At 41.5% G+C, this 23,251-nt stretch overlaps 1 protein-coding gene across 1 annotated transcript in view; it reads right to left on the reverse strand.

Annotated features, from left to right (window-relative positions):
- Positions 1–22,972, reverse strand: part of GPD1L (glycerol-3-phosphate dehydrogenase 1 like) — a 922,781-nt gene extending 899,809 nt beyond the window's left edge. Inside the window, exon 1 of the mRNA XM_044086437.1 lies at positions 22,827–22,972. Within this exon, the coding sequence (XP_043942372.1) occupies positions 22,827–22,870 (44 nt within the window). The 5' untranslated portion in view covers positions 22,871–22,972. The remainder of the gene's footprint in view (positions 1–22,826) is intronic.
- Positions 22,973–23,251: the final 279 nt, after the last annotated feature.

Consider the following 23,251-nt stretch of genomic DNA (forward strand, 5'->3'; position numbering starts at 1 on the left):
GAAGGTAGTTTTAAGGGAAAATTTGAAGAGTGGACTTTAGGTAGCCCGAATAGTTTAAACCTGCTTAACCGGCACTGCCCTAGTGTGCAACAGTGGCAGCTCCGCTCTAAATCGCGCTAAGGAGCGTTTTATACCAGGGGGCTGGAAAAAGCTAGAAACTGGCCCAAAACGACCAATAAACTACTAGTTACTGGCTGAAACCTCAGAAAACTGGACAAAAGGCAGCTCAATGCTTCCCACTCCCACTGGTAAGCAAGGTAGCTTCCCTTCCCCCAAATAAGGCAAGGAAACAGTACACAGGAACTACAACCAAAGCCCAGGAATCAGCAACTCTGAAACTGGACTAAACTAGTAAAGCAGGAAAGCAAGGTAGCTTCCCTTACCCCAAATAAGGCAAGGAAACAGTACACAGGAACTACAACCAAAGCCCAGGAATCAGCAACTCTGAAACTGGACTAAACTAGTAAAGCAGGAAAAACAAGAGATATTTTTTTCTTTTTTTTTTTTCACAAAACAGGCAGAAACAGGTACAGCAAACACTTATAAATGCTATGAATCAGCTACTACAGCTTACACAGAAGAATTTGCTACAAATACAGTCAAATAGTAACAAACAAGGATTCCAAGTGCAATATTAAGTTAAATGCAGTAAAAACAGCTTCAATGTAACAGAAAGGCAAGCGAAATACAGTTGCTAGGTATTCAGATGTGGAAAGCAACAAAAAATATACTTAGTATCAAGAAAAGTCGCCTATTCAGCTCTCTGCAGCCTGGATTACTCTGCTGGCCCACGTGGAGTCTGTGCTGAGTAGGTACAAGCTGAAAGTTTTATACCAGGGGCTGGAAAAAGCTAGAAACTGGCCCAAAACGACCAATAAACTACTAGTTACTGGCTGAAACCTCACAAAACTGGACAAAAGGCAGCTCAATGCTTCCCACTCCCACTGGTAAGCAAGGTAGCTTCCCTTCCCCAAATAAGGCAAGGAAACAGTACACAGGAACTACAACCAAAGCCCAGGAATCAGCAACTCTGAAACTGGACTAAACTAGTAAAGCAGGAAAGCAATGTAGCTTCCCTTCCCCCAAATAAGGCAAGGAAACAGTACACAGGAACTACAACCAAAGCCCAGGAATCAGCAACTCTGAAACTGGACTAAACTAGTAAAAGCAGGAAAAACAAGAGATATTTTTTCTTTTTTTTCTTTTTCTACAAAACAGGCAGAAACAGGTACAGCAAACACTTATAAATGCTATGAATCAGCTACTACAGCTTACACAGAAGAATTTGCTACAAATACAGTGAAATAGTAACAAACAAGGATTCCAAGTGCAATATTAAGTTAAATGCAGTAAAAGCAGCTGCAATGTAACAGAAAGGCAGGCAAATACAGTTGCTAGGTATTCAGATGTGGAAAGCAACAAAAATATACTTAGTATCAAGAAAAGTCGCTATTCAGCTCTCTGCAGCCTCGATTACTCTCCAGGCGCACGACGAGTCTGTGCTGAGTACGTACAAGCTGAAAGTTTTATACCAGGGGCTGGAAAAAGCTAGAAACTGGCCCAAAACGACCAATAAACTACTAGTTACTGGCTGAAACCTCACAAAACTGGACAAAGGCAGCTCAATGCTTCCCACTCCCACTGGTAAGCAAGGTAGCTTCCCTTCCCCCAAATAAGGCAAGGAAACAGTACACAGGAACTACAACCAAAGCCCAGGAATCAGCAACTCTGAAACTGGACTAAACTAGTAAAGCAGGAAAGCAAGGTAGCTTCCCTTCCCCCAAATAAGGCAAGGAAACAGTACACAGGAACTACAACCAAAGCCCAGGAATCAGCAACTCTGAAACTGGACTAAACTAGTAAAGCAGGAAAAACAAGAGATATTTTTTTCTTTTTTTTTCTTTTTTTTTCACAAAAAAGGCAGAAACAGGTACAGCAAACACTTATAAATGCTATGAATCAGCTACTACAGCTTACACAGAAGAATTTGCTACAAATACAGTCAAATAGTAACAAACAAGGATTCCAAGTGCATCATTTTTGTGGAGTTTTTGTGATCATTTTTGTGGAGTTAAGGCAGCCAACAAACCAGTTACAAAGCAATACAATGTAATTCAGTAACCTTACTACTTGAGTTTCTTGCATTACAAGTTAGTAACACTTAACAGCTCACTATTGGAGTGCTGGGGTTAACATCCTGTGATTCAAATATAAACACACATTTCAACATTTTCATCAGTCTTGAGGCAATCAGCCTGTTACTTAAATGGCCCAATAACCACCCCTTCCAAAAAAAACAGTTTTAACAACCATTTCTTCCCATAAGACGACAGAAACAAAATATATATCATATTTCTAGAAAGTTCTGGAGACTACTCAGAAAAAAACATGATGCTGTTACCTCTGCATACATTCAATCTGCCTTTACAGCTGCTTTCATACTCTCATTTAGAGAAACATCAAAAATATTCAGTATATTGTCCGAAACATTTACACTGCTTCCTACATGAATCTGCAAGCTAGCCTGCACTTGTTTACTTTGAATCTTTTCAATAATGCTAAGTTTTTTGCAAGCATCGTGAGCCAGTATAGCTGACTGCTTTATCTGATTTTCAAAGGTCACCACCTGGAACATGAACTTGTATTTTCTATATTTGTATTTAAAATTAAGCAAAATTTCACCCAGTGGCTTTAGCTTGTGGCTTGAGTATGTCAAGACTACAGGGAGCTTTGTATGTGGTGTTAGGCAGGCAAATTCAGTTCTGTAGATGTAGTTCCTGACACAATAGCACATTCAGCTGCAACATCTACCTAAAATGTAATATTTCTGCCTTGAATCACAATCTTCTCAACCAAAAATAGTTTTAGCACATCTGCACTGCATTGCACTTAAATTATACATTTCAACTACACCTGAAAACAATTCTGCTTAACTTGTTCTTTGTGACATGTAAATCTTGCAGGCATTTTATAACCTTTATACATCTTGGTGAAATGACTGACTTCTCTACATTCTACAACTCTGATTAAACCCTGTACTACATGCCTTCTCATATCTCTAACTACACATAGTACATGTAGCTCTATTTTCAACTGCATTTTTATTTCTAGACACCATCTTGGAAACCACAAAGTCATCCATACCTTCATCTCTGTTTTAATTCATTTTATCATTTCACCCATAACCTTTATTTTATATACTTACCGTTGCTTAGGCAAATTTTAAACCATAACCTTAAAAGGTCACTTGCTCTTTATACATATAATCTGTCATTAAGGTCATGTCCCGTAACAGCCCATATCTAACTTGATTTTTGATTCCACACACACTTCTATCTCCCTCCAGTGATTCATGCAAGCTTCCAAACTCAGTCTTTCACCTTGTGTTTATGCTCATTCACAAAATATTTTGCTGACTCCTGCATCCATCCACAACCTCATTTTTTCCATGTGGAGGAGTCAGAGTGTCCCACTTACAATATATATTCAGTTTATTCAATTTTATATTCACATTGACAGGTGGCTAGCCTTGCCATGGTTGTTCTTCCACACCAAAAATACAAACTCGCCCTCAAGCCAATAGCTAATTTAGAGCATCCAATTCACCTTACTGCTTGTTTTTGGAGCGTGAGAAGAAACCAAAGCACCCAGAGAAAACCCAAGGGAGGGTATGCAGACTTGAGAAAGAAGGTTCCCAGATGAGAATCATAGGTTGGTACTAGGCTATCAGCCCTAGGGCCTATACAAGCAGAGCCATAACAATTACCTGGGTATTTCTTCCCACAGTATTTACTTCCCTGGAGACTGGAGAGCCTCATACTGTAAGGTAACAATACTCTTTGCGACATTCTTCCTCCCTGACTCCTGAATCCCTCAGTTTGTAGTAAAATATAAATGTCTTATAAACTGAAGACTTGCTTGCCTCCAGACATGTTACATGACATACCTGTTAACATATTTTCCTCATCTGTAACTTCTCTTATTTTGCTAATCACTATGTTAATACGTTTTTGCTTGTACTAAACAAAAAATACTTAACCACCATCCCTTTTATTTCAAAATTATAATTTTATAAGATCAAAGCTATGCATAAAATGATCAGCTACATAATTAGCCTACATTTTAAGTACCTACATCCTAAAATACTAAGTAGTGATGTTGCATATCTTTCTAGACCCACTACCCATATTTTCAACTTCTCTCTCACAACAGGAATTTTACACCCAAGCTTTAAATATGCAATTATCATTCCTACACCTAAAATACAGTACCCCAAATCAGCTGGCAAATAACAGTCTCACTGCCAACCTATGCCCACTAGCTAAAATTCTTTAAAAAAATTATATGGGATTAACTGCTTAAATACATCCAAACATATGACCTTTATCTGACAGGCAACATGGACTCTGTTCCAAATACAGTACACAATTGGAAGTCCTTTCTTTAATCTCACAAATCTGCATTAACAGGGACTGACAGGTGCCATCTTTCTAGATCTACAAACAATTTTTGAAGAGGTAAACCACCACTATTACTACAACATCTTTATGACAGTAACTTCACATCAGAGGTTGCCTAATTAAGAAATTACTTACGTAACAGATCTTTCACCAGTTTTTTTTTCAAACCTTTTCTCCACTACAGGATCTATGTTGTTGTCCAGCAAGGATCAGTTTTAGCCCTACTTCTCTTTTCACTTTACCTAAATACCCTGACTTGGGACCCTTCTCATCTAAATCTTAAAATATATGCAGACAGCATAGTTCTAACAGCTGCACAAATTTGCTCCTCATTTAGCTATTTTGCTTTATTTGGAACTGCCTCAACAAAAGTACACTATATAATCAACACCTCTATCTAAATCCACCGTTATGTTCTTCACACTTTGAAAAGACTGGCCCAAAAGACAAGACTAGCCAGTATTTTTACACCTTGCATTACTGATCAATCCAGATATCTACACTCTTAATAGCAAAAAAAAAAGAAAGTACTTGGTTATAATGTTGGCAGCAAACAATGCTGCCAAAATGACTCGGCAGCTCAGTGAAGCCTTCACGATTTCACATTTCCTCAATACAAAAGTGCATCATGCCATCAGTGTTAATGGTTTACTCCCCATATTGGTATAAGCCTTACTTGCAACTGCCCTTGTATACCTTGCATGCAATTTCAAACTGCAATATATAATATTTGTTTTATTAATTTTGTCCATGCTGATCAGCATCGCTGCATCTCTATCTGAAATACAAAATGGCTTCCAGTCTCAACTAGGCCCTCTTATCTGCTCAGTACTCTCACCTTGAAGCTGCTTAAAGATAATTACTGCCCTCCTCTACCTAACAAACTCACTATTCATGAATCCTCCTACTCCTCACAAAGCAATACCAGCACTAAGCTTAAAAGTCCCCAGTTTTCTCTCACTGCATGTGAAAAGTCCTCCGTTATGCTTGCCTCTGCCTCAAGATACAGGCTGTCCATTGACATCACTTCTTCAGACAATCTCATAATTAAAAAAAAGTTAAAATCACAACTGACATAGGAATATAAATTAAACTACTTCAGGGTTGAAGAAACAAGCTTGGGCAGCATTCTTGTACATAAATAAATCACTCCACTGCGTCAGACTTATTGTATAGCTTTTATTTTTCTTGTGTTTTGTCTTATGTACATTCACCTTTAAGGTGATTTCTGTACTACCTGAAAATGTGTTATTTGTTGTTTCTGCAGACCTGGACAAAACATGTTCTTATGAACCTTTTTGTTTGGCTGCTTTCCTGTGACTCTGTTTTTTTCCTGGGTAATAACTGAAAAGGCTCTTGTACCAGCCCACTTACCTGGTTAACAAACAAACCATCTATACATAAATAAATGTGGGCAGAACAATGAAAACTGTTGATGTTATAAACTCATGATGAATTTGGCAGATCTAGGTCCATAACACTGTACATAGAATTATTTTCAAGAATATACCACACATTTGTTTTTCAGAAGTGGCCAGAAACTACATTTCTACAAAAGTGGGAAACAACTAGATATACACTAGTGTCCAAAAGTAACATTAAGAGAGTAGAAACTGCAAGTTTTTAATTCTCTACATCATGGCATTTTGACATAAGTTGACAATACTGAAAATATATTAAACAAAACCAACATTGCAGGACTGCAGTGAAAGGATGAATGCCAAGACATAAGGACAATACTCTGACTGTAAAATTACACCTTCATAATTCAAGAACAACCTTTTTCATAACTGCCAACAATAATTTTTCACAAAACAATAGTGTAATTAAAAAACATATAATTTAAAAAACAATGTAATTATGCATTTAGTTTACAAGCTCACTTTCACTGTTTCAGCACAGCATGAATGGACATATCAAGCAAACAATGAAAATCTGCATATTTAGAAATCTGCAGTGAATATAACCTACGTGTTGGCATATTGTGCACTGGTATTATATGTCAAGTATCAAAATTGGGAGCTCTAAATTAATCTAACATGGAAACAAAACTTCTCTGCATACAGAAACCTCTGCACACTGAACAACCAAATATCCATTAGCTCCACAGTTTAGCTATCTCTAACAACTCACAAAATCATTTTTTCAAAGAACTCAAAACAGAGAAAGTAGTTACTGCAGTGGTTAATGTTTGTTTCCCACCTTAGTGATAAAGAACTAAGATATCAATGTTCAAAGCTGTAATACCACCCCTTATATCATCACTAGGCCTAATCCTAGCAGTGAGCCCACTTTACTGGCAATATCAGCATCCTCCTTATACACCCCCAAAACTGCTGAATCTGAGCTGTTCTCCAGCCAGGAAAAATAGGCAGCATCCTGCTACTCGCGTGACCAAATGGTCTGAGTTCATGTTAAGGCACTTAGTATTTGGTGTCGCTTTTAGAAAAGGAAATGATGTAGATTTACAATGGGTGACTATTTCACAGACTAATTTATCTTGATTAAAAATTCCAAACAGTTATCACTAAGTCATCAGACTCATGGCAGCAATATTAAAAATGTGTCTTTCATTTTTTTCCTAAATCATAAGTAGGCTTATAAGTTACTGGGTAAGACCACCAAAGCTGCAGATTTTTCTCAGCCACTCTACTTTGGGAAGGGTAACTGCCTCTGAAAACAATTTAGTTCCCTCCAGTAACTCATGTCCTTTCACCAGCATGATCTTTGTCATAGCCCCCATCCTCCAGATTAAGTAGGATAGTACAGTTCCACTCTGTCTAAAATGCAGCTTGCATGACTTTCTCCAGCTACCAAACAGTTACTGTCACTACTTACAGGTGCATTAAAGTTTTGTTAGGCGTATAACTGTAAATGTAAATTCTGTCTGAGAGTTAATTGTGAAAGCAGTCAGTAATATCTGCCATGTATAACATAACAAAATGAAAACTATGAATATTCAGACCAACCACTTAGGTTCTAGGGAAAAAACAATTTTCTAAAGTACTGTGACTTGAGGAATCCAAGGTTGTTGTTTGACTCTCGGCTTTTCCCGGTTAGGGGTCGCCACATCGGAACTCCAGTCCGCTAATGATTGGCAGTAGATTTTCACGAACGCTGAGATGCCAGCTCAATGTGCAACCTTCAACGAAGGCACGCCCATTTACGCATGTCTTTCGGACGCCCACCCAACCGCAGGGAGGACATGCAGACTCCACACAGAAGGCACTCCCTGCACTTCAGCCGAGAATCAAACGGGAGAACCTCTTGCTGTAAGGCAACAATGCTACCGCTGCACCACCACGGATGTGTCACCACCATCTGGTACTAAAGTGTCTCTGCATGCTGCCTGATGTCTTTAAATGAGGATGTTGCAGCTTTGTTTAGCAGAAAATTCTGGAATAAGCAGAACAAAGACTGCTATGCACATTACTTAAGGTACATAAATAAAACGTTGGCTTTGCTTGTAGCAAACCATAATTCCACTGTTACAATGGATACAACCCAGGGCTGTTTCAGTTATGGGCTATGATGGCATTTGCAGTCAGTGTGGGAAATCTGGCCAGAACACTGGAGGAAATTCTATTACAGTTGAGACAAGTGCCACAGCATCTTTTCCATTAAACTGAACAACCGTCATCAATCAGCAGGGACCTCAGTTTAAAATATTACCTACAAGACAGCACATAAGAAGTTCACCATTCCATTCATGCTACACTGCCATGTCGGTATAAACCTTAATGTCAAGTGTGAGCATAGGACATATGGCCTTCAAATTTTGCAGCATGAAATGGAATAACATCAGACATTAAACCTGATAAGACTGGTGCCCCATTATGTAACCCCGGACCTAACTAACCAGCTCTGAATCAGGAGGTAGATTATTACATCAGAGATATGGCTTTCAGTTCTTCAACTGACCTTGGCAATGATATGCAAATTACAAAACCAGGTATTTAAATGAGAAAATGGATAAAGTAAAACAGGAAGTTATGTACTCACCATAACGTTCGATGTATGTAGTCCATCTCGCCTCACATTCTTACCTGTGGGTTCAGGACCGAATATCGGCTCCGACTTGGCCAAACTTTTCTAGCTCGAAGTCTTCTATTGGCTGGGCTAAGCAGGTATCCCATGGTGCACTGCTCCATATCCCCAGATCTAGTTTACTGCAATACTCATTCATACCCCATGCATACACAACATCCAGATAAAAAGAATAAGCTAAAGTAAAGGGAACTTTGTAAATAAAAACCTAACCTCCAGATCCTCCAGGAAGGGTGAAGGTGGGCAGGTAAGTAAGAATGTGAGGCAAGATGGACTACATATATCGAACATTATGGTAAGTACATAACTTCCTGATTTATGTAGTCCTATCTCGCCTACATTCTTACCCGTGGGACAGTGTCCCTAGCACCTACATGTTGGGTGACTCATAGGAAAATACTCCTGAGTACTTGTGGAGCCAAAGGACGACCTGCCCCTAGAAACCACGTCCAATTTGTAAAGAGAAACAAATGTGTGAGGAGAAGGCCAAGTAGCTGCAGCACATATATCATCCATTGACAATCTGGCCTGATAGGCTGTAGATGTAGAAGCAGCCCGAGTAGAGTGAGCCTTGACCGGAAATGGCAGATCTTTTCCACCCGCTTGGTAGGCGAAAGAGATGCAACTAGATATCCATCTGGATATGGTGACCTTGGAGACCGGGGACCCAATTTTGTTTTCCGAAAAGGAGACAAATAGTTGATCGGACCTCCGGATATCTTTTGTTCGGTGCAGATAGAAACGTAACTGTGTGTACATCCAATTGATGAAATTTAAATTCTGCCTTGTTTGAAAATTGAGGAAAGAATACAGGCAACTCAATGGATTGATTAAGACTAGACACAGAAGCCACTTTAGGAAGAAAAGAAGGGTTTGGTCTAAGAGAAACCCTGTCCTTATGGAAGATTAAGTATGGAGGTTTGATAGAGAGGGCTTGAATTTCTGAAACTCGCCTTGCTGAAGTGATTGCTGTTAAGAAGGCTGTTTTCCAGGACAAGAATTTCAATTCACAGGTAGCTGCAGGCTTGAAAGGTGGTGAAGTAAGGGCTTGTAGAACAAAATTAAGATCCCAGGGCATAATAGGTTCAGAAACCAGAGGACAAAGTAACAGAGTACCCTTCAGGAAAGCCTTGCAGAGTCTATGAGCCATAAGACTAGGCTCATTAGCCACATGAAAATTAGAGATCGCAGCCAATTGAACTTTGATGGTAGCTGATGTGGAACCCTGATGGAAAAGCATAGACAAAAACTCCAAGACTGAAGCAATTGGAGCTGTGCAAGGATCAATTCCATGGGTATGCGCCCAGATAGAAAACCTCTTCTATTTGCTGGAATAAATTTTCCTAATAGATGGCTTATGAGAGGAAGATAAAATGTGAACCACTTCCGGTGAAAATTTATGAAGCCTAACTAACGACGGAAGTGGAGTAGCCAGGCTGTCAACCAGAATGTCATCAGAGAGGGGTGGAACTGTCCCTACATGTGTGTCAGCAAATCTGGTTGAGGGTCCAGAATCCAAGGAGTGTCCACAATGTATGGTTGAAGAACCAGAGCATCCCTGGGTGACTCCCCCTGTGGAGGGATCAGCATGAAGGAGTTGCTGCATTTGGCATTGAGGGGGCTGGCAAAAAGGTCACAGCAAGGCTGACCCCATCTGCTGAAGATTCGTTCTGCAATTAGACGATTCAGGGACCACTCATAAGGCATCAGAATAACTCTGCTTAGCCTGTCCACAATCACATTGGACCTCCCCAAATTGTGCGTTGCCACCAGAAAACGTTGGGAAGTTACTGCCCACTGCCACGCTCGCATGGCCTCTCTGCACAGGGGGTAAGACCTGGTTCCCCCTTGCTTGTTTAGATACCAAACTACTGACATGTTGTCCGAGTGTATTGCAATCGTCCCTAGAGGTAGAAAGCTCTGAAGTGCCTGCAACGCAAGTAGTACTGCTCTCATCTCTAGGACGTTGATATACAGATGTATCTCATGATCTTGCCAAGTGCCTTGGACTGTCCTGCCAAGATAATGCCCCCCCACCCCATCTGGGAGGCGTCCATGGTCACTGTGGCAACTGGGATGGGTGGAACGAAGGGCCTTCCCCCATCCAAAAATTGTTGGTGCAAAGCCACCAACTGAGGTCCTGTTTGCATCTGTCTGTGAGCAAAATGGAGTGAGAAAGTGGAAATTTTTGGAGAGACCATTGAACAAAGAGAAGCCATTGGGGAAGTCTCGTGTGCAATCTCGCTAGGGGGACCAACATAATTGTTGCTACCATGGTCCCAGGAGTTGGAGAACCCATCTTGCCTTCGCTTTCCTCAGGGGCATCAGGATGTGTATTTGTTGTTGTAAGACTCTGATCCTCTCCTGCGGTAAAAATGCTCGCATTTGAATGGTGTTTAATTCTGCGCCTATGAAGGTGACACACTGCGAGGGCAACAAAGCAGATTTTTCTCAATTTAGTGTTATGCCCAACTGTTTACATAGAGTGATGGTAGCGTCCCTGGTTTGGACTAGTTGATGCCTGGTGGGGGCGGTAAGGAGCCAGTCGTCCAGATACGGAAACACTTGGAATCCCTAATGTCTCAAGTGAGCCGCCACCACTGCCATACACTTGGTGAACACCCTGGGGGCTGTGGTGAGACCAAAGGGCAGTGCTTGAAACTGGAAATGACTGGCTCCCAGCTGGAAGCGTAAGTGACTCCTGGATGCCCTGTCCATTTTTACATGGTAGTAAGCATCCTTGAGGTTGATGGAGCACATCCATATCTCCTCTCCCAACAATGGGAGAATCAATTGTAGTGTGACCATATGGAACTTGGACTTCTGTACATAGCTGTTCAGTTGACTGAGATCTAATATAAGTCTCAGGTCCCCTGTTCTTTTCGGCACCAAAAAGAATCTTAAGTCCCTAATCCGATTTGGTCTGAGGGGACACTCTGGATGGCTCCTTTTCTTAGCAGCTTTGAAACCTCTGAGGCTGCTTGATCCGTTTGACTGGGTGGAACGTCTGGGATTTTTCTGATTGATGGGGGGTCTGATGTAAACGGAATGAGGTAACCTCCGGAAATTATTCGTAATACCCATCGGTCCTGGGAGATGCTTTTCCAGGCTTCCGGATATAACAAAATTCGACTCACGACTGGCTCCGGATAAGCACAGCCGGGCACTCCCTCAGGAACGAGAGTAGGGAGAGCTGCGAAAGGAATCGCGGCCTCCCGAATTGTGAGGGCCCCCTCTGCCTCTAGGGCGGCGTCTCCCTGAATAACCTCCCCCACCTCTGCCTCTGGAGGGGGACTCACCTTGCATGGCAGGAAAAAACCTCTGTGATTTCTTGAACCACATCTTCCCACCCCGCTGGGCCTTGGGGTAAGGCCTAGACGGAAGGGAAAAATGGACCCCTACAGCAGACAGGGTCTTTCCCTCTTGCTCGCATCTGGTGAGGGTGTCTTTCACTTTGGTTCCGAACAAAGAAGAACCATCAAAGGGGGCATCAGTGAAGGAAGACTTGAAGTGACGCAGGCGCAGCCAGGCTTGCCTTTTAAGGGCAACTCCTGAGCTTGCTGCCCTACTCGCTCCCTCGGCTGCATACGAAATGAGCCGCATGGAGGAGTTTACAATGGAATTGAGGGTAGACACCTGGGCATTAACCGTCTGGGCCACTGCCTCAGGGACATTACCCGCAAGAGTATCTCCTAACTCCTTGAAGAGATCTCTCTGGAGCCGAGTGAAATGAGACAGATAGTTCAGCGACCGTAAGGTAAAGGTTGCTGATGAGAGGGTACGCTTCCCGTACCGGTCCATGGTCCTAGACTCCTTGTTAGGAGGATGGATGGAGGAAGAGGTCTCTGCTACTTCCTTCTGAGTGGCTGCCGCCACCACCATGGCATCTACAGGGACTCCTTTGGACAAGAACTCCTTACCCTGGGGAGCAGAAAGAAACTTGTTGGGACGCCTGGGTATGGGCTCCACAGAATCAGGGTTTTCCCGCACCCTTCGACAGACTAAATCAAGGAGCTCGTCGAAGGGTGGGAACACCCAGGAGGTGGAGAGCTGAGCACCAAAGGCCTTAATGAAGACCGACTCCTCCTCGGAAGGGGCTTTGGATGGCCAGTCACCTCTTTGCTTCAGTATCTCTAGGATGTCGGAGAAGGAAACATCATCAGAGGATGTCTTGGGGGACCCCTCTAATTCCTCAAGGTCAGTATCAGAGGTGAGGGACTCATCCTGGGAGTCTATGTGCTTCCTCTTGCACATTTTCTTTCTAGGGGGCTCCTCAGGCACTAACTCAGAAGGGCCCTCAGAAAGTTGGGGACCACTCGTGGGGGTATCCCTAGGCCTTGGTGCTCTGCTGTCCATGGATAGGTGGTGATCAGAGGCTCTCACCGGAGTGGTGGGGAGAGAGTGACCGATCCGCCTGATGTAGCTGACAATCTGGCCACAACAGCAGACATTGAGGAATACAGGATACAAGGAGCATTTGTAATGGGCATGACTAAATGAGGCCAAGATGGTAAGAAATGCTGAGATGCAGAAGAGACTGGTGATTCAGTCTGCACAGAGATGTGTGTAACTATTGTTCTGAGGATGTGGGTAGGTGAAGAATGTGTTTGCAGTGTGGCTTGTATAATGGTGGGTTAATTTTTCTCTAGTCACATATTGACAACATCAGTCCTTCTTTGGAAGAGTGCCTCCACATGCTGCCTCATGCCTTAAAGTGGAGATGCAGCTTTGTATAGCACAAAATTCTGGAATACGTAGGGCAAGACTGCTTTGCATATCACTTAAAGTACATAAATAAAACATTAGCTTTGCTTGTATACAAAACATATTGCCCCTGTTACAATTAGAAGTTTTAATCTGACGAGATCAGACAGGAGTCCCAGTGGACTATGATGTTTGCAGATGACATTGTGATCTGTAGTGAGAGTAGGGAACAGGTGGAGGAGACCCTGGAGAGGTGGAGATATGCTCTAGAGAGAAGAGGAATGAAGGTCAGCAGGACTAAGACAGAATATATGTGTGTGAATGAGAGGGAGGATAGAGGAATCGTGAGGATGCAGGGAGTAGAGGTGGCGAAGGTGAATGAGTTTAAATACTTGGGATCAACACTTCAGAGTAATGGTGAGTGTGGAAGAGAGGTGAAGAAGAGAGTACAGGCAGGGTGGAGTGGGTGGAGAAGAGTGTCAGGAGTGATTTGTGACAGACGAGTACCAGTAAGAGTGAAAGGGAAGGTCTACAACAGTGTAGTGAGACCACCTATGTTATATGGTTTGGAGACAGTGGCACTGACAAAAAGGCAGGAGTCAGAGCTTGACATGGCAGAGTTGAAGATGTTAAGATTTGCACTGGGTGTGATGAGGATGGACAGGATTAGGAATACGTGTATTAGAGGGTCAGCCCAGGTTGGAAGGTTTGGAGACAAAGCCAGAGAGGCAAGATTACGTTGGTTTGGAAATGTGCTGAGGAGGGATGCAGAGTATATTGGGAAAAAGATGCTAAGGGTGAAGCTGCCAGGTAACACGAAAAGAGGAAGGCCTAAGATAAGGTTCATGGATGTGGTGAGAGAGGACATGCAGGTGGTTGGTGTGATAGAGCAAGATGCAGAGGACAGGAAGAAATGGAAACAGTTGATCTGCTGTGGCGACCCCTGACGGGAGCAGCCAAAAGAAGAAGAATCTGTGAGTGAGAGAAACTGGTCAAAAGCAAGGAAGTGCCATGTAAAGTGGCAGAAAATGTTTGAAAGCTGTTTAGCAGAGACACAGCTCAATGTCTGGAAGAATGCATTGAAGGCATTTTAGGTAGCTTCAGAAAAGAAAAATGTGCTGAAACACTTGGAATGCTCTGGAAAGTGACTGAGCCAAAGGAAAAAAAAAGCCAGGAACATACAGATCAGCTTATTAGCATGGCTTGTTGAAAAGAAACACTGCTGACAAGAAATAAATGGCAACATCATGGTGAGTAAATACCCACAAAGTCTAACAGTTTTACTGCACAAGTTATTTGACTAAAATTGTTCTTTTGCAATTTTATTCTGTGGTTTTATTTTAGGGGCACTCATAAAAAAAACTAATACTTGATTATTTCCAGAGCTGGGGATAGGGACAGCATAGCAGGGAAGAAAAAAGGCTGGTACGATGAACTGTGGGCAATGAGATTATACTTGAGTACATGTAATTTGTGGAATGACCAGGAGACAATGGAGGACCACCTGTTCATTTATTATTATTATTATTTATTTTGCATCACACCAATAACTGAGGGTCAGACAAGTATAATTCAATAAAAACAGGCTTAAAGATTAAGAGGGAGTTGAAATGACAAAAAAAGTGTTCTGGCTCTAATTCTTGGTCACTGATGGAGCAGCCAGAGGAGTGAGTACTTCAAGGGGGTGCTATACAGAAGGTAGTTTTGGTAGGCCAGTTTTATATGCACAAGCATAACGAATTATGATTCGGAGTGGCAGCCAGAGGTGATCTTGAGTGGAAAGGGAGGGAATAGCTCCAGCACATTCTCTTGTCCATAAACAACAAAGTGGTTCCAGAGAGGGTGAAGAAATAAGCCAACACAGAGAGGTACACTGGAACCACTGGTGAGAAGAATGACAGACAAAGAAGTTGAAAAGGACAGAAACAACTGCAGTAGAATAAGAGGTGCTATTGAAATGAGGGAAACAGCAAAACAAGATATCCAAGAGGTTCCAAACAGGCCAATTCTGGATGGAGGTAATCTGTCAGCTGATAAGGGTTAAGCCTATATCTGTTAATGAGCTTCAGGTTGGGTTTGATTCTCTCAGTTTCAAGTTGCAGTGACTGCACTGTGATTGTGTGTTATTCGTGAAAACAGGCACTTGTGCCTTCTGTATTTGCTTGGTTAACATATGACTGAAATAAAAAATTACAGAGTACAGCAAGTATAAGTAAATATGCTAGTAAAGGGAAGAATAAGAAAGGGAATGAGAAAGAAAAAAAGTGACATGTAAGAGGCTGGAAAAGTATGCAGTCATAGATGCAGGATGAAGAACAAAACAATTGAGGAAAGACATGGGATTTGGGACAGTGCTTGCATGAACAAGATCATTGGGAGGTGCAAGGGGAGGGAAGTCAGAATCATCTAAACAAAAGAAACAAAAGTCCAAATGGAGTGAGATCCACCTGGACAAGTTAATAGTCCTAATGAGGGAAACAATTTAAGTGGTAATGACGTACCAACACAGTGACAGTGGGCAAGGCAGGAAGAAAGAGTTTATCAGAATTTTTGACAACTGTGGAACCATTGGGATTACATCTGATGTACAGAATGAGTAAGGCTGCAAAAGTGGAATTTGCAGACATTTCCTCTTTGCTGAATCTGCCCAAAGATGAAGAGGAACAAAAGCACAAGAAAAGAGGATGTAAGAATCCAAGTCAGACTGTCGACCAGTCACTAGTGGAGTCCCACAAGGTCCGGTCCTGGGTCCTCTCCGGTTTGGTATCTACTTCTCTGAAGTTCAGGCCAACACGAAGGGACTCTGGCTGACAAAGTTTGCAGATGATTGCAAGTCAGGAGCTATAATTAACTCCCCAAGTGATGTTGACATCCTACAGAAAGGCCTCGCTGAGAGCAATGACTGGTGTCAGAAGCATGGCCTTAAGCTATTGCCAAAAAAGTGTAGTCATCCCCTTTGCGAAAAACCCGGTTCCCATAAATTACCACATCGATGGTAGTCCACTGGACACAGAAGGCGTCATAAGAGATCTGGGAAAACAGGTTGACAGCAACCTCTCTTTTGACTACCACATTGCCACTGCAGTCAGAAAGTCCTTCTATGTGGCACATCTCATTACTAAGGGTTTTGCATCCAGGAAGAAAGAGGTCATTGTCTCCCTCTACTCTTCCCTCATTAGGCCAGTCATCGAGTACAATGCCCCATTTGGCATGTACCTCACTAGACACCTACAACAACTGTAGAGGCCGCAAAAATACCTCACAAAGAGGATCTTAGGCCTTAAACACTTGTCCTATATGGACAGACTAAAAAAACTCCCAACTATTCTCTGTCTCATATCGCCTACTTAGAGGCGATCTCTGCTTGACTTACAAAGCCATGTCTGACCCAGCTCTGTTAGAAATGCTACATCTAAAGAAATCCCAATCCCTCTGCACTACATGCTCCAGAGACCTCAACCTCATTACCACAATCAACAGAACAAGCTGGAGGGACAGGTTCATAACCTAGAGACTGCCCATGCTATGGAGAATAGACTTCCCATACATGTCAAGCGGAGCGCCTCACTGGCCCTCTTCAAGAGAAATCTTGATGAGTTGATGGGAAATAGAAAATTCAACCCAGGGATCACTCCAGTGGTTCTACTTGACAGAGGAACTGGGGACTAAGGTCAGGTGGCACGATGCCAGGGTAATCCTATGGGCTAGGTTTGTAAAGGCTCCAGGGCCATTAGCCTAGTACACACCTAGGAACCTATGGAGAGAGAGAAAAACTATTAACTATGTCGTCTCAGAGGAACTGATAGGATGGCTTTTCTGCATATGCAGAGACCATAACAGAGCTGAATCCAACAGCTGCAGCAGGCATTTGGAGCTATCACCACCACATTATGTTACAGCAGACTGCACACATGACGGGGGAGTGGAGTCAACTGAAGTATGATGGAGTTTACTTGACATCAGCATAAAGATCCTTCTCTACCATGGGCATTGCTGCATTTGCTTTTTGTGAGGACAACAGACTAGGTGGGTGAAATGCAACATTATAAATTTGGATTTCCTATCAGGTAGGCCACTTCATTGCAGAGGAAACTAACAAGAGGGCAAACAGTTATACCCAGCAGTGATTAAGTTTTGTATACCTTTAATTTCAACACTGGTTGGTGCACCTATAGCAAATGTCAGGTCAGGTATGAATGAATGTTTCAGTTTAGGGGAACACAATGCTTAAGCAAGTGTGGGACAGCCAGACTGACATCTCTACCCCAGGGACTATGAGTTGGAATCACCCCTCGCAACTCAAACAGAAAAGTTGTATCCCTGGCTCAGCATTTACTCAGATGTGCAGTGTAGTGTTTAGATAAGGGATTCTCAATAGACACATGCATTCTTTTCAGTGGGAAGTAAACTTGATATGAAGCCAAGATTTTGAAACCAGCAAGGGACAGTTCTGGAATAGTGAGGAAAAAGACACCAAAGAAAAAGGCAATTTAGGCTAATTAATCATTTGTCGCACCCACAAACAGTAATGATGTTTTAACACAAGAAGACAGTTCTGTGACCTAAACTTCATTTTACAAGGCAAAGGACTTACTTAAGGCAGTCAGGAAGGGAGACTTGCTTCAATAGGTGGATAGTGACTCTGCCCTTTTGTTGCTATCAATACGAGCAACATCAAGAATTGTTCATTTTTCAAGGTAGATGTGGAATTTTACATTGAATGGTAGGTGCCTATTGGATATGTTGTCACATGCTCCATTTGAAAGAATTTTAATTAATTCCTGAGGCGTTCAACACTGGTCACATATGTGGTCTTTTGTGCATCTAGATCAGTTCCTCTTTATGAGCCTGCAACTTCAGGGAATAAAGCAAAAAGGATGCAGAAATGTTCGGACATTTACTAGACATCTGGAATACTACTGGAAAGAACAAAGTAGAGCAACCCATACCTGTAATGTCTGAGTACTAAAACTGACTATGAAGAACGGGTTTGTTTGCCTTAATAATCAGATAAGTTAACCTTTAAAGTAAATAAGACAAATAAATTCAAAAAATCATAATGAAAGAATTGTAGCACTTGACTGGCTTGCTGAACTTTGCTCAGAGTCATTCCATAGACAGGTGTTTTACAAGCAGATTGGCAGAAAAGGACAAGGGCTAAACAAGAGTACATCATATGGCAAAGGCTACTGAAGAAATATGGGTGAACATGGAGGTATGGCAGGTTTTCTTGAAGTGTTTCAAGAGTGTACAAGTAAAATTAAAAGATTTATACTGTTGAATGCCAACATTTCACTTATGCAGCAATGGATACTGGTTAATGGGGCTAACTGATTGGAAGCATAAGGGACACCCTGTCATGAAAATAGAAATTTTCCATGATAGTAGAGATGAGCAAGTGCCAGGGGAGATGGGGAATAAGAAGTTGTTTTTGTTTAAGAATGAGCGTGGTCAGCTTACATAATAGTTAATATAGGTTAATAGGTTAGTACTAGGCTAACTGCCCTTGTGAGCCATTTTAAGCCTAGCCAATTATCCCCTGTGAGATTCAAACCCTGTACCTTGTATTTGTAAGGCAAACACCTTAACCATTAGGCCACCCTCCCAACAGAATAATCAGTTCAGAGGTAGAGGGTATAGGTGGATGCTAACAACAGTATAAGCTTACATGTCACAAAACATTAGATTTAGAGCACATGTCCATGGTCTGAAAAATACAATATTAACTTTACTTTCTCTTACTCATCTCCACTAAAACATACCTCAGCAGCAAGTTGAGGCCCTGTCCAGTTCCAGAACATGTTTGGAGACTGACAGAAATTAAATTTGGGCCCATTCAGGGAAGACACTAAATCCCTGGACTAAAGATTTGCACATGATTTGTTTGATGTAAGAGCAGCAAACAGATGTTAGTGCCAATGGGAAAAGTGATATAATTCATGATGACCTTAAATGAAAGTGGTGTCTAGGACAGGCTGGGGTACATGTTGTTGCAATCAGTTTGAATCAAAAGGCAGGCTAGCTAAAAAACACAACTCTGTCATTTGTAGTCAACTGACGCCCGAAATGTTACCTATATATTGAAAACATCAAAAAACTCGCCAAAAACTGTCCGTTCTGTACAGACTAAACTTCCTGAGCTTGTCTACCAAAAAAACCCTTGCCATCACATATAACTAACTTCCCTCACCTATGGAACACCATTACTTACTGACAGACAATCTACCTTACAATCAAAAGAAGAAATTTGTTATAACAAGGCTTTGTCTCATATTCCACCCATCACTGTACATTACTCTCTTAACTGGCTTGAGCTACCACATTATCTTTCCTACATACAATTTACAACTGCTCACATGCTACTATACAAACCTTCCAAATGTCCCACCCTCGCCTCACTTTTTAGTAAATACCAACCCAACAGATCTCTCAGGTCCAAAAATCAACATCTTCGACAGGTGTACAAACCAAAACTACCTGAGGTCAACCTCTGTATGCTTGCTCAGAAGCCAGAACATGGAATTATCTTCCTTTAACAGTTAGAGCCAAACCTAACCTTGCATCACTTACAACTGCCTTACATACATACCTCTCATCTACATGGATCTGTAACTGTACCCCACCCTCAACTTCTAAGCCCTGACCACTCCTAATCCTATAGTTCCTCTCGCTTTCTTAACACTTATATTCATTTCTCTTTCTTTTCCTGTATATATATATATATATATATATATATATATATATATATATATTTACACCAATATTCCCTATACAGCCCTACCACATTTCTAAGCTTCACTGCCAGCCTACTATGTAATATTAGTTATCCACATTGTACAAAAAGACACCGTTTTCTACCTCATTTGCCCAGAAATTATCTCCCATATACTAGTTATTTGGGTGAATCTCACATGTTACAATTTTCATATATGAAAAGATTTATCTTCTATGTATAATACTTTTCTATGCAACATTAGCTTCCACATTGTGCAAAATTACACTTGCTTTCTACCTCATTTTCCTAGCAATTATCTTCCATATATATTATTTGTGTGCATCTCAAAGAATCTAAATTTTCATCTATGTAAATTATTTAATTTCTATGTATACTATTCCTCTTGGTGCCTACTCATTATTCATACTCGATATGTACAACATTATCTGTGTAACTTTCTTTGTTTCAAGTTTTATTTTCATGTATTATACTTGGAACTTTTTTTCCCTGGGCCTCCACTGAAAATGGGCTCTTTTTGGCCCATTGTGGACTATCCCAGTAAACAAATGCCAATCAACAAATACAGTCAAGAATATGCTTCAAGGATGGGCCTGATAGGAAACTGAGGACAGTTATTTGCCTTCAAGTTCTTATGGAAAGAGATAATAATTATGCATATCCAGTTACAAACTCTGTTTATGAAAGGCGGCATATTTGTTTGCCTTCTGTACAAATTTGTCTAGAGTTCAGTGTTAGTTCAACTTGGGAAGTGGGCTAACTAGCCTTGGATGGGGGGGGGGGGGGGGGCAGTGACATCAGGAGGAACATAGAGAGTATGTGTGTATGGGAGGGGGAGGAGAAGAAAGACAATCAGATAACTAGAGCTATATACCAGAAGATAAGGGCTATAGGTCCTACAAAGTACCATACTAGATCCAGAACAGTCAGGGAAGTTTATCAATCTGAGATGCATGAAGAAATTAATTTTTATGGTTTCATCTTTCTAGTTATCAGTTTAGATCAGTACTGTTAAAGGCAGACTGGGTGTAGCCAGCTGTAAGCTTACACTATATTTATTCATTCAGGACAGGGACAGAGTTACAACTGCTCAGCAGATGCAATTACGCAGACAGGAATCACTCATGTACAGAACATATGTCGGATCTCACTAACTGTAACACACTTTTCATTGTTGTATTTGGAAGGCTATGGTCAAACAGTATCTGGAAACTGTAGCACTCTCTTTATTATAAGAGACATGAGGTGTAGGAAATTGAGTTCATGGATTTAGAAAGGCTGAGCTGAAGAGGGATGACATGGAACCACTTAGTGCTAATATGTCCTATGAGAATTCCAGCTATCAAGGGCAGATACTGTGCTGCATACAAGGGTAATAGTAGAAAGAAGGTGTGATCATTGTGTAAATTTTCTCATAGGACATATTAACACTATCAAGGGCAGATACTGTGCTGCATACGAGGGTAATAGTAGAAAGAAGGTGTGATCATTGTGTAACTCTTAAAAGTAGCCCCAGGCAACAGTAGAATGGTCAGATATTAGGTAGAGGTAGTAACGTCAGACTGTAAATCTCATCGCAGAGGAAATGGTCTGGACACTAATAACCAGGTCTGTAAAACATAGTACAGAGCCAGATAGTGGTAAAGTGCTACAGTACCACAATATCAAAATGTTAAAGTTGTATATGGCAAAAAGGTTGGAATAAGGTCTGCAAATCCTGACACAAAACATACAGATGGGTTCAGAGGAAATACTCTAAGGAAGTGCTTCTACAAAAAGATAAAAGTGCTATGCAGGGAAGGTCAGGAGTGGAAGGCTGAATTTTAGGGAGCGGCTCAGTGGAAGGAGGTTTGGGCTCAGTTTGGCTGCCTGCTTTCACCTTTTCTGCAAAGGAATCTCTGGAAAGAGTGGATCCTTGCATAGCTGAAGCAGGCAGTCAAGCTGGCTCTGGGAGTACCAGGAACTTGCAGAAAGGCTTTGTGGTTCCTCCAAGCCCCTCCTTCAATACACATCGGCTCCTGCTTGCTTATCCCTGAAGAGAGGTTGGTTCGGACTCCACTTAAAATCACCTGCAGAGACTGGAGATAAACAGCTTTGACAACTTTCAAGGGGCAAGGCTGATTGATGTGATATTGCTTAATAACAACCTCTTGACCCTTAGCAGGTATGCATGCAGGGAAAATGTTGGAAAAAATTCTGATTCCCTGTAGATGATTGTGCACCTGGTGCAATACAATCTCTCCACTGGCAAATGTTTAAGTGATAAGGATTTTGCCTGGGCTGGGGAGAGACTAAAACAAATAAGTTGCCAATAGGGCACGCAAAATTAAAGCTCGAGGACTACCAGGTGTCAGGAGAAAAAGGTCATTATTTGTGCCTATAAAGGTGAATACAATTAGGAACTATTCTCTTGCTCTAAACAAGTATTAACAGACGTTCCTGTGAACTTTCATTACAGGCTGGGAGTAGCAAAGCAGAAGTAATGTTAAATGGCACATTTTTGAAAGACCAATGCAGTAGATAACCACGGTCTCGATTTTCAAAAGATGCAGCTGTTTTGCAGTACATGAACGCAACATCCTGATCTACAAGCACGTCATGTCATGCAAGAAGTGTGCTGTATTAAAAAATATACTTTTCTAGTTTTCTTATTAATTATATTGTGAGAAGCAAAAGACAAAAGTGCAGGAAGCACAAAATTAACCACTATAAGAAAATCCTCGGCTACTGGTCACTGCAAGCTAATCCCTTGGGATCAATAAGGCGTGCCATGTCCCTACAGAATGTACACTATCATTTTTTTTCTTCTCCATCACTTACAAATGTTCAACTGACGAGCATGCTTTGCTTTTACCATATACAAGAAGACCCCTCTCACTCACCAGTTTCCTGATCCAATAATGCTTACTTTCAACGGCACAGCCATTTCAAATGGAGTAGTAAATGGGATTGGAAAATAGTGCCGTACTAATTGTAAGCACTGGTAAAACTCACTAAATGTCACTAGCTACCGTAGCACACGATGTGCAATGACAGTACAATAGAAAAAACAGCAAAATCGTCACGGCGACGGCTGATGGGAATCTCTTTGTATCATGGGAGTTGTAGTAAGAAATGACAGTAGTAAAATGAAATAAAAGTAAAGAAATACAGTTTCTTAATCAAAGTGTGGAAGATCATAGCGGTCAAATAAGCGAGTTAATAGAGAAAGAAAATCAAATCAGTCATACTTTGAAGATGGACTTAGAAAGCCGCCTCCTATTCTCCAAGAACTCAGTGTATCCTAACATCAACCACTGACACAGAA

Source organism: Protopterus annectens, chromosome 10.part0, assembly GCF_019279795.1.
Source record: "Protopterus annectens isolate FY-2018-M chromosome 10.part0, PAN1.0, whole genome shotgun sequence".
NCBI lineage: Eukaryota > Metazoa > Chordata > Ceratodontiformes > Protopteridae > Protopterus > Protopterus annectens.